The sequence below is a fragment of the Zea mays genome, chromosome 4 (assembly GCF_902167145.1).
Source record: "Zea mays cultivar B73 chromosome 4, Zm-B73-REFERENCE-NAM-5.0, whole genome shotgun sequence".
Classification (NCBI taxonomy): Eukaryota; Viridiplantae; Streptophyta; class Magnoliopsida; order Poales; family Poaceae; genus Zea; species Zea mays.
In genome coordinates, this window is record NC_050099.1 from 141789218 (window position 1) to 141801996 (window position 12779).

The following is a 12779-nucleotide window of genomic DNA, read 5'->3' on the forward strand; positions in this document are numbered from 1 at the left end:
GGCTCTCAAGTAGAGCAAGTTGATCTTGATGAGATAGGTGATGAAGAGGCTCCGTGCATCGCGCTAAGGAACATGTCCATTGGGGATGTGTGTCCTAAGGAATCCGAAGAGCCTCAAAATGCACAAGATCAACCATCCTCCTCCACGCAAGCATCCCCACCGACTCAAAATGAGGATGAGGCTCAAGTTGATGAAGGAGAAGTTCAAGCAAATGAGCCACCTCAAGATGACGACAATGATCAAGGGGGAAATGCACATGATCAAGACACGGAGGATGAAGAACCAAGGCCGCCACACCCAAGAGTCCACCAAGCAATCCAACGAGATCACCCCGTCGACACCATCCTCGGCGACATTCATAAGGGGGTAACCACTAGATCTCGTGTTGCACATTTTTGTGAACATTACTCGTTTGTTTCCTCTATTGAGCCACACAGGATAGAGGAAGCACTTCAAGATTCGGATTGAGTGGTGGCAATGCAAGAGGAGCTCAACAACTTCACTAGGAATGAGGTATGGCATTTAGTTCCACGTCCTAATCAAAATGTTGTAGGAACCAAATGGGTCTTCCGCAACAAGCAAGATGAGCATGGTGTGGTGACAAGGAACAAAGCTCGACTTGTGGCCAAGGGATACTCCCAAGTCGAAGGTTTGGATTTCGGTGAAACCTATGCACCCGTAGCTAGGCTTGAGTCAATTCGTATATTATTGGCCTATGCTACTTAACATGGCTTCAAGCTTTACCAAATGGATGTGAAGAGTGCCTTCCTCAATGGACCAATCAAGGAAGAGGTCTATGTTGAGCAACCTCCCGGCTTTGAAGATAGTGAGTATCCTAACCATGTCTATAAGCTCTCTAAGGCGCTTTATGGGCTCAAGCAAGCCCCAAGAGCATGGTATGAATGCCTTAGAGATTTCCTTATCACTAATGGCTTCAAAGTCGGAAAGGCCGATCCTACACTCTTCACTAAAACTCTTGAAAATGACTTGTTTGTATGCCAAATTTATGTTGATGATATTATATTTGGATCTACTAACGAGTCTACATGTGAAGAATTTAGTAGGATCATGACACAAAAATTCGAGATGTCAATGATGGGGGAGTTGAAGTATTTCTTAGGATTTCAAGTAAAGCAACTCCAAGAGGGCACCTTCCTAAGCCAAACAAAGTATACTCAAGATATTCTAAGCAAGTTTGGAATGAAGGATGCCAAACCCATCAAGACACCCATGGGAACCAATGGGCATCTCGACCTCGACGAAGGAGGTAAATCCATCGATCAAAAGGTATACCGGTCGATGATAGGATCTTTGCTATATTTATGTGCATCTCGACCGGATATTATGCTTTCCGTATGCATGTGTGCAAGATTTCAAGCCGACCCTAAGGAAGCTCACCTTACGGCCGTAAAACGAATCTTGAGATATTTAGTTTATACTCCTAAGTTTGGGCTTTGGTATCCTAGGGGATCCACATTTGATTTAATTGGTTATTCGGATGCCGATTGGGCGGGGTGTAAAATCAATAGAAAGAGCACATCGGGGACTTGCCAGTTCTTGGGAAGATCCTTGGTGTCTTGGGCTTCAAAGAAGCAAAATTCCGTAGCTCTTTCTACCGCCGAAGCCGAGTACATTGCCACAGGCCATTGTTGCGCGCAACTACTTTGGATGAGGCAAACCCTTAGGGACTACGGTTACAAACTAACCAAAGTCCCTCTTCTATGTGATAATGAGAGTGCAATCCGCATGGCGGATAATCCCGTTGAGCATAGCCGCACTAAACACATAGCCATTCGGTATCACTTTTTAAGGGATCACCAACAAAAGGGAGATATCGAGATTTCATACATTAATACTAAAGGTCAATTAATCGATATCTTTACCAAGCCACTTGATGAACAAACTTTTAACAAACTTAGGCATGAGCTAAATATTCTTGATTTTAGGAACTTCTTTTGTTGATTTGCACACATAGCTCATTTATATACCTTTGATCATGTATCTTTCATATGCTATGACTAATGTGTGTTCAAGTCTATTTCAAACCAAGCCATTGGTGTATTAAAAGGAAATTGGAGTCTTCGGCGAAGACAAAAGCTTCCACTCCGTAACTCATCCTTCGCCGTCGCTCCGAGCAACTCTCCATCTTTGAGGGAGAGATCACTCTTCTACTTTGGTATAATCTTCACTCATTTATTTATGACCAAAGGGGAAGAAAGTAATTCTAAGGGCTCTAATGACCGTTTTTGGCGATTCATGCCAAAGGGAGAGAGAGTATTAGCCCAAAGCAAAAGGACCGCACCACCACCTAATTTTAAAAATGAGTTCTTCAATTGGTATGATTCTCAATGGATAAAATTGGTATCTTATTGTGTTCAAAAGGGGGAGAAAGTAGCATTTCAAAATTGATATATCAAAACCCTCTTGAACACTAAGAGGAGTATTTTATTTAGGGGGAGTTTTGTTTAGTCAAAGGAAAAGCATTTGAAACAGGGGGAGAATTTCAAATCTTGAAAATGCTTCTCGAAATCTTATTCATTTACCTTTGACTATTTGCAAAAGGACTTTGAAAAGGATTTACAAAAGAATTTGCAAAAACAAAACAAGTGGTGCAAGCGTGGTCCAAAATGTTAAAAATAAAGAAACAATCCATGCAAGAATTTATATTGGCGCAACTCTAAGTAACCTTTGCACTTACAATTATGCAAACTAGTTCAATTATGCACTTTTATATTTGCTTTGGTTTGTGTTGGCATCAATCACCAAAAAGGGGGAGATTGAAAGGGAATTAGGCTTACACCTATTTCCTAATTGTTTTTGGTGGTTGAATTGCCCAACACAAATAATTGGACTAACTAGTTTGCTCTAGAATATATATTCTACAGGTGCCAAAGGTTCATCTACAACTATACTAAATCGACTGTCCGGAATACCGTAGATTATTCCGGACAGGAGAAGCTTTTTGGAAAAACAGGCCAAGCGCGGACCGTCCGGGCCCTTGCGGCGGACCGTCCGCAACACCAGGATGACCCTCGGACAGAACCAATGCAAAAATCCAAGTCTGCACTACAGACCGTCCGGAGGAAAAGCAAGGACCGTCCGGCCTTAGGCGCGGACCGTCCGGTAGGTGAGGAACCGAAAAACCCAAAGGTGACGGGTTTGGAAAAATGAATTATAGCGTCCCCGCGGACCGTCCGGGGTGCACGACCGGACCGTCCGCGACTGGCTTTATCTGACATCTGACGACACATTAAATGCAATATAGCCGTTGATATAGCCGTTACTGCTGACCGTTGCGTTTTCAGCCGTTGATCTACAGGCGCGGACCGTCCGGACCAGGCGGGCGGACCGTCCGCGGTCGGCAGAATGGAGCAACGGCTAGGAAGTGGTTGGTGGCTATAAATACAACCCCAACCACCTCCATTCACTTCACCCAAGCATTCCAACCTTCAACATTCAATACAAGAGCTAGCAATCCATTCCAAGACACATTCAAAGCCTCCAATCTCTCCAAGTTCCAAAGTTGAGACAAGTGATCATTAGTGATTAGTAACTTGAGAGAGAGAGAGATCCGTGTGTTATTTGTCGCTCTTGTCGCTTGGCTTTTGCAATCGTGCTTTCTTTCGATCTTTCTTACGATCAACTCAATTGTAACCAAGGCAAGAGACACCAATTGTGTGGTGGTCCTTGCGAGGAAGGTTGTTCCCGTTTGATTGAGAAGAAGAAGCTCACTCGGTCCGAGGGACAGTTTGAGAGAGGGAAGGGGTTGAAAAAGACCCAGCCTTTGTGGCCTCCTCAATGGGGAGTAGGTTTGCGAGAACCGAACCTCGGTAAAACAAATTCGCGTGTCACACTCCTTATTCACTTACGATTTGTTTTGTACCCTCTCTCGCGGACTCGATTATATTTCTAACGCTAACTCGGCTTGTAGTTGTGATTAATTTTGTAAATTTCAGTTTCGCCCTATTCACCCCCCCTCTAGGCGACTTTCATATACCATTCAATGCTGCGAACTCAAGGCAATTTGAGGTAGCTGTGGAGGCTATTGCTCAATATGGATCTGGGTTCAAGCCTCCTACTTTCCATGAGCTACGTGAGCCTTTACTTGCTAGGGCTGTCAAAGACATAGATGATGAGAGGAAGAAGCATGAGGAAGCATGGAGCCAATATGGTTGCACACTCATGTCTGATGGTTGGACAGACAAAAGAGGTCGCCATTTGATCAATTTCCTTGTTAACAACCCTCAAGGAATATTTTTCTTGGAGTCAGTTGATGCATCAAATGAGTCACACAGTGCAGTGATGCTTGCAGACTTGTTAGAAAAGAGAATTGAGGGGATTGGTAAGGAAAACGTTACTTAGATTGTCACTGATAATGGTGCTAATTATAAGGCAGCAGGTAAGATTTTAATGGATAGGATTCCTACCTTGTTCTGGACTCCTTGTGCGACACATTGCTTGGACCTTATGTTGGAGGACATAGGAAAGCTGAAGAATTTTAAGAAGCCTATTGCTCGTGCTCGTCATGTCACCACTTTTATTTATAGGCATGGGAGGATACTTAGTGAAATGAGGGTGCATACAAATGGGATGGATCTTGTGAGACCTGCTGCTACTAGATTTGCTACTGCCTTCCTTACCATGAAGAGTTTGCACAAGCACAAAAACTCATTGAAAGGTCTATTTTCAAGTGATGTTTTCACTCAATCCAAGGTATCCAAAACAGAGGCAGGTAAAAAAGCATATGACATTGTTTTCTCTCAAGAATTTTGGAATTCAATTGAGGATTGTCTTAGGGCTTCTTTACCGCTTCTTGTCGTGCTGAGATTGGTTGATTGTGATGAGAAGCCAACCATGGCTGAGGTTGCTGCAGCCATGACTATAGCAAAGAATAAGATTACCTCCTCATTTTCTACTCAAAACAAGAAAGCATGTGTGAAACGTATTATGAGCATTGTGGATCGACATTGGGCGAACCAAATGGATACCCCATTATATGGAGCAGCACTATATTTGAACCATGGAAAATTCTACAATATCAAAGCAGGTGTTGATGAAGGCTATGTTGGAGAGCTAAGGGGTTGCTTTAATGACGTGCTTGTCAAAATGGTGGTAGATGAAGATCTTAGAGAGAAGATTGATGCTCAAGCTGTTCTTTATGAGAACCAAAGAGAGGCATTTGCAAATCCAATGGCTATAAAAAATGCACAAACAAGGAATCCACGTAAGTATTCTAAAATTGATAGCCTTCCATCCATTTTCAGCATGTAACATATAATCTTTGTTCTTGCAATTTTAGTTGATTGGTGGCTTGCATATGGTGGTCGTACTATTGAATTATATAAGTTTGCAAGACGGATTGTTAGTCTTTGTGCTTCATCATCCGGTTGTGAGCGGAATTGGAGTACATTTGAATTTGTAAGTGAGCTAGTCAAATTATTCAATTTCGATTCGCCACTACTTTTATCCTTAGTTCTTCATTGGTTAAATCATTTATTTGCACTTGTAGATGCATACCAAAAAGAGGAATAGGTTAGAGCACAAAAGGTTGAATGACTTGGTATATGTTTCATACAACAGAAAGATGGCTGATAGGTTTCAAAAAATATGTGAGGAAGGAAAAAACTTTGATCCTTTGATTTTAGAAGACTTTGATTGGGACAATGAATGGGTTGATCCATTAGCTAATTCTTCTCATGTTAGCAATGCTCTTGGAGATGATTTCAATTTATCGTGGGACCAAGTTGATGAAGCTATTGGTGCATCTGCACATCTCAGAGGTCGTAATTTTCTTAGGAGAGCTGCTGGTGGGTGTGTGAGAAGGAATGAAGACCTTGAGGAAGAGGAGACTAATTTAGCAAATGAAGATGACGAGGGAAGATGACGAGGATGAGGAATATATTCTTGATGATCTTGATGTGGAAGATGAAATTGAAGGAAGCAATAGTGGAAACGATGGTGATGATCAAGGCGTGGATGCTCATGGTTTTAATATTGATGAGTTCGATGATGGTTACTAATCATGCATGAAAGTTGTAACTTGTGTTGTGTGTTTGAACTTGTGTTGTTGAACTTGATCTGTTTCTTTTTATGCTAATGCTATTTGGTTTGTGAGCTCAACTTATGTATGAACTTATTCTATATTTGAAATTCTATGTCAAGTCTAAAAAGACGTTTCAACGTTCGTTTAAACGTTTAAACTTTTCAACTTTGAAAAGTTGGTTCATGTCGTTTTAACGTTTTAATAACCATGATAATCAAGTCATTGGTGCTAGTAGCCTTCAAGATTGACAAAACCTTGTCCTAAAGACTTTATGGCCGTAGGGCATGTTTCTAAAGAACAATAATACATAGAAACCATCTACAGGAAAAAATCTTTTTTACAACAGGCAAAAGGGTTATCTGATTCCCAGCACTGCGAAACAAAACAAGTTTAGCATACCACAACCACAAGCAAGCCACCAATGAAATCCGAGTCAAACATCCAGAATACAAGGGAGCAAATCTGTCATGTAACATTACAAAGTTTACAAGAAACAACTCCCAATACCACTGATTGGACACCTATTGTCACGCATGCTTGTTTGTTGGATAAAAGGCATCAAGAACAAACAACAGTTGTGCTACCGCTGAGCCAATTTCTTCAGGTGTTGAAACAACTTTTGCTTTATCCACTGTCGATCATATGGCAGGAATGCCTGAATCGAGTGATCATAACTGCATATGGAAAGGGGAGCACAATTATTAAGATGTTAGTTTTGAACACAAACATGCATAAATATACTTCATGCAACTTTGAAAATCTTAAAAAAGTTGTACTTACACCAGCGCACTAATGTCGGCTAGGCCATCAATGAAGTTATAGAGGTCGCTGATGTCATAAGTTATGTTTGGGATCATTGGGTTGATATCCCTAATTTTCCTTTCATAAAGCCCACAGATTCCTGCCATTTCAGTTGAGTGTTACAAGTAACTTGTGAACTCTAGAAGGGAAATAAATCAAGAAGCAGTGCAGATATGCAAATCTGATTTTTGGAAGAGCATAAGCCTGATCCATGTCAAAGTAGCCTATTGCTAACAGTAAAGCTAGGGGTAAAACATCAGGTCACCCAGCAACAAGTTTAAACAAAGAGGACTACATCCATACATGTTGATCAAAACCTCTAAAGATAGATTAATACCACGTTTCTACAAGATATAGTTAAATATCACTGTTTTTTCCCTGAGTATAGGATGACATGAAGACCACCATGGGCATACAAATAATGCTAACTAGAGAGTTCTAATTGAATTTTTCTGAAGCAGGTCTGTTTCAAATCATACATACCATCCAATGCATGATTAATCGAATTGTAATCCATAAATGTTCTAGAAGCCCTATTTTGAGATGGCTGCATCAGAATAATGGTGTGCCTCCCAGCCTGCAAAGAGCAATTAGTCAGATCCACACATCAGCGCATGGCAAGTGCCATGGGTATCAGTGCATAAACTGATAGTGCTTCTTCCGGAGTGCCAAACAGTGGATATTAACAACAGATCCTACAATAGCTGTGGCAGCTCCTATGTTTTCATAAAGGGAGCAATAACACAAAAGTGAAGATTTGCCATACAACCCATTTATTAGCTACCCAATGCAAATACTTTTTATTCCTTTTCCTTTATTTTGAGCAGCAATAATAATATTGGTATAGTGATATAGTCATCATCAAGTTGGCTTTGGACAGGATGCACAGTTGTGGCATCTAAAAACTTTTGATCTTCAAGACACATACTGGAAAGTGGGAATAAAGAAAACCCAACCAACACAGTGCCTATCAATATCAATAGTGTTATCTTACTTTGCATGCAAACAACCAAGTTTTTTTTTGAGATTATGTAATGAATAATATTTACGCTATTATAACTTCAAGGCTCTGTTTCTTCATAAAGTAAAAATAAGTGTTAAGTTAGAACTACACGAGGATTGACAAAAATAAAGGATACTGTAGAAGGATAAGAATGATTTCTAAATGCTCTTTTTAAGGATCGAAAACTGATCATAGTTTTTTAAAGGTTTAGATGATAGCCTAGCTCCCTAGATGCCCATAGTGCACATCTAAAGAAGAATCCTGTAGAAAAGGCACAAAGGAACAGTAAATAATTTGTTATGGTTTACAAACTAGAAGCTATAACCTAAATAAGTTAAGGCAACAAGAGTCTAATATGTCACCAGTCTATGAACAAACAACCCTTGAAACAAAGGAAAAGGCACAATAACCTATAAGTATGTAAAATTCATTGACAAAAATAGCTAGATGCAGGATAAAGTATAACAAACAAGTCTTTATTTGAAGCTTAAAATGGTAAATAAGAGAATGGAAAAGATAAAATTAGAGACTGAAAATGCAGTTGGATACAGGGATTTCCTTGGTATATGGAGTCTCACCATCATCCGCAATAGACAAACTTACAAAATGCAAGTTAGCAATTGTGCCATTTGCTAGCCAGCAATACAAGCCAATACATCATTAAAAACCTTAATGTATTCATTTCCCAGTGATAAATTATAACCAAGCAAGCTGCAGCGTGAAGACTGTGAGCTGACGGTGTAACAAGTTGTGACTTGTGAGTAGTTGGGGAACATCAGAACTAAGGTAAGAGCAATGAAATCAAGGGCATTGGCATAATGAAACTGGCAGTGTTGGTAGGGGATGGGCTTGTACTACCTTTTCTAATCCATGAAGCATCACATTGGTGTTTCAGGTTGTCAAGACCCAGCCTCTAAATTACATATTGCCCAATAGCGAGAACCTATTCTTCAGCAACCTTTGTCATCTAGTAATTCTAACTCCTGCTATGGTGTCATGCTGCTACGTAGCTTAGCTTCAGCATCGAAGCATCTTAAAATAAAAAAATACAACTGTCTAAATACAAAACAACAGTTCCACATATTATACCTGAACATCGAGACCACTTCATTTCATGTTCTGAAAAGAACATTAAGTTTGAGATATGAAGCTTAGTTAGCAGATGACACATTGCAGCATGTTCATACAGCTGAATGAGTCTATAACCTTACACATCAAAACATAGAAGCAGAGTCATCTGAGGATCTTAAGCTTATAACTAAGTATTTTTGGTAAATTGTAGAAGGGGACAAGTATGGACCAGAATTTTCACGACATAATTCATAGATATCACAGCATTCCCAAACCACTCAATAAACCAAAAGCCAAACAGGTCAATAAAAGCATTAGCACATCACTTGCTTATCAAAGGTAACCATCCAAAAATCCAAGTTAGTAGGCACAATTCATGTATACACTTGCAATTAGATCAGGTCCGATTTTCCGAGTAAGCTAACCATCCAACCACCGGCACCCCCAACAAGCATATGAGTGCGCACACCTACACCCCAATAGTTTTTCTTTTCAATAAGAATCGAAGTTAGTAGGCATAATTCATGTATACACTTATTAGATCAGGTCCGATTACAAATAGCCAAATAGCTTAGGTTAGTCTTTGGGTGCTGCTCGGTTTCGCACAGCAGGAAGGGAAGAGAAGATGCGGGCATACCATCTGTAGGGTGCTCGTTGCCGGACAAGGACCGACAAAGACCTGGGCACGGCGGCGGCGGCGGGGCCGTGGCGGCGGCGGCCTAGTCGTCGGGCAGAGGGAGAGAAAGAGGGGAGAGATAGAGAGCACGCGGGGAGAAAGAATAATCCCGTCGGGGGCCTTCTCCTGGACAAACAATTCGTTTGCAGATTTTCTTGTTTCTTTCTGAAGAGCCTCGGAGGGCTCCAAAGTCGAAACCGCCTCCGGCTCCGGCAAACAGTTAAAAAAAGAGTTTCTAAACGAATAGCACCAAGAAGCCAGAGTCATTTTTATAGAGATAAGTTGAAGCCAAAAAAAATAACTCCTACACTATTTTCCTAAATAATTCCTATTTTTAAAGAAAAATAAACTATTTTTTAGAAATAAAAATCCTTTGAAAAAATATGTTCACTTAGGTTTTACAGTAAATTAGTGGAACCAAGATGATGGTAATATTTATTGAAATATTGCATATAAGTAAAGGGAACGTTTTTTTTGGGTTAAGGTGGAACTAATTTAATTGTGAACGTGGATCATTTTTATTCTAAATGTCGACCAATTATGCTGCAAGGCCTAACCAGGGAATAATTTCTCGTCCGAAATTTGCGGAAGTTCAAAAAAATCGTTCTCGGACTGCTACTGAATAAATTTCGTTAAAGTTCGGTAATTTTAGTTAGAATTTTATTTTTTAAAAAAAACAAACTAAAAACAGTAAAAAATATGTTAAAACTAGATGTTTTTCTAAGTATTTTGATGTAGATTGCGTTGAAATTAAAGTGTGTTTGATAAGTAAAAAAATTAAAAACATCAGACCCGTTATGTAGTGTCCGACCCATTAAGAAATTTGGCGAATTTCGTAGATTTAGGACCGAAAATAGTTGATTATGTGTGATAAAAATTAAATTTTTGACGGAGTTTTTTAACGTGTATAATTCACGTTGCATAATAAATAATAATAATTTCACAAACAATTCATTTACCAAAATCACAAAGAACATGTATATATGGGTAGAAAATACACTTTGAATGCAACACAAAGCAAATCCACCGTTGAAACATCGTGTATAGGCTAGGCCATATATATTCTTATAAATAAGGTGGGTATGAAGTTGTGGATGTTGATTATTGTCGGTGTTAGGTACCGGCAACATACTACTGGGTGGCGGCGTAGCGCTTTTCTGGGGAAGGCGACGATGATCGCAACTCAATGGTACGTGCAGAGCACGTCGGTGATTGTTCAGCTTCGGGTCGCTTGATGGCGTAACACCCGACGTCATGTGGTTTTCTGTATGTGCGGTTGAGTTCTATGTAATTGAAAGGGAATTAGGCTTACACCTATTTCCTAATTGATTTTGGTGGTTGAATTGCCCAACACAAATAATTGGACTAACTAGTTTGCTCTAGTCTATAAGTTCTACAGGTGCCAAAGGTTCACAAAAAGCCAATAAAATGACCAAGAAAAGGGTTCCACAAAGAGAGCAAGGGATAACCGAAGTGTGCCCTGGTCTGGCGCACCGGACTGTCCGGCGGTGCACCAGGGGACTTCAGGCCGAACTCCTCACCTTCGGGAATTTCCAGAGGCGCTCCGCTATAATTCACCGGACGGTCCGGTGCCCCAGGGGAGAGCGACTCTGAACTCGCCAGCTTCGGGAATCCGCTCCGCTAAAATTCACCGGACTGTCCGGTGTAACACCGGACTGTCCGGTGTAACATCGGACTGTCCGGTGAGCCAGCGGAGCAACGACTACTTCACACGCAACGGTCGACTGCAACGCATTAAATGCGCGCCAGCGCGCGCAGAGGACAGAGCACGCGTGGGTGGCACACCGGACAGTCTACAGGACTTGTCCGGTGCGCCACCGGACAGCCAGGCGGGCCCACAAGTCAGAACTCCAACGGTCGGAACCCAACGACCGGGTGACGTGGCTGGCGCACCAGACAGTGTCCGGTGGCGCACCAGACAGTGTCCGGTGGCGCACCGGACTGTCCGGTGCGCCATGCGACAGAAGCCTTCACCAAACGGCTAGTTTGGTGGTTGGGGCTATAAATACCCCCAACCACCCCACATTCAAGTGATCCAAGTTTTCATACTTCTACACCTTACAAGAGCTATAACATTCAATACTAGACACACCAAATAGATCAAATCCTCTCCCAATTCCACACAAAGTTCTAGTGATTAGTGAGAGAGATTTGTTGTGTTCTTTTGAGCTCTTGCGCTTGGATTGCTTCCTTCCTTCATTCTTTCTTGCGAACAACTCAATTGTAACCAAGGCAAGAGACACCAATTGTGTGGTGGTCCTTGCGAGGAAGTTTGTTCCCGTTTGATTGAGAAGAGAAGCTCACTCGGTCCGAGGGACCGTTTGAGAGAGGGAAAGGGTTGAAAGAGACCCGGTCTTTGTGACCACCTCAACGGGGAGTAGGTTTGCGAGAACCGAACCTCGGTAAAACAAATCCTTGTATCTCACTTCTTATTCGCTTGCGGTTTGTTTTTACACCCTCTCTCGGACTCGTTTATATTTCTAACGCTAACCCGGCTTGTAGTTGTGATTAAGTTTGTAAATTTCAGATTCGCCCTATTCACCCCCCCTCTAGGCGACTTTCAATTGGTATCAAAGCCCGGTGCTTCATTAGAGCCTAACCGCTCGAAGTGATGTCAGGAGATCACGCCAAGAAGGATATGGTGACCGGCGAGAAGCCCGCTACAAGCCACGGGAAGGCTCCATCGGGGGAGTCCTACAACAAAGGGAAGGGGAAGGAAAATGAATCCCCTTCACACAAGTCGCGTCGAAGCGGTGACAAGAAGAAGAAGATGAGGAAAGTGGTCTACTACGAGACCGACACCTCGTCGCCATCCACCTCCGGCTCCGACGCGCCGTCCGTAACTTCTAAGCGCCATGAGCGCAAGAAGTTTAGTAAGATCCCTCTACGCTATCCTCGCATTTCTAGACATACGCCTTTACTTTCCGTCCCATTAGGCAAACCACCAGCGTTTGATGGTGAAGATTATGCTAGGTGGAGTGATATGATGCGATATCACCTAACCTCACTCCACAAAAGTATATGGGATGTTGTTGAGTTTGGTGTACAGGTACCATCCGTAGGGGATGAAGATTATGATGAGGACGAAGTAGCCCAAATCGTGCACTCCAACTCCCAAGCCACCACCATACTCCTCGCCTCTCTAAGTCGAGAGGAGTATAACA

General features: G+C 41.7%; 1 protein-coding gene across 1 annotated transcript; it reads right to left on the reverse strand.

The window, feature by feature from the left end:
• Positions 1–6376: 6376 nt before the first annotated feature.
• Positions 6377–9696, reverse strand: LOC103653754 (enhancer of rudimentary homolog). Its single transcript, NM_001301538.1, has 4 exons — positions 9556–9696; positions 7328–7421; positions 6824–6944; positions 6377–6717 (listed from the first exon to the last, which is right to left on the reverse strand). The coding sequence occupies exons 1-4, from the start codon at positions 9556–9558 to the stop codon at positions 6624–6626; spliced, it is 312 nt and encodes a 103-aa protein (NP_001288467.1). The 5' UTR covers positions 9559–9696; the 3' UTR covers positions 6377–6623.
• Positions 9697–12779: the final 3083 nt, after the last annotated feature.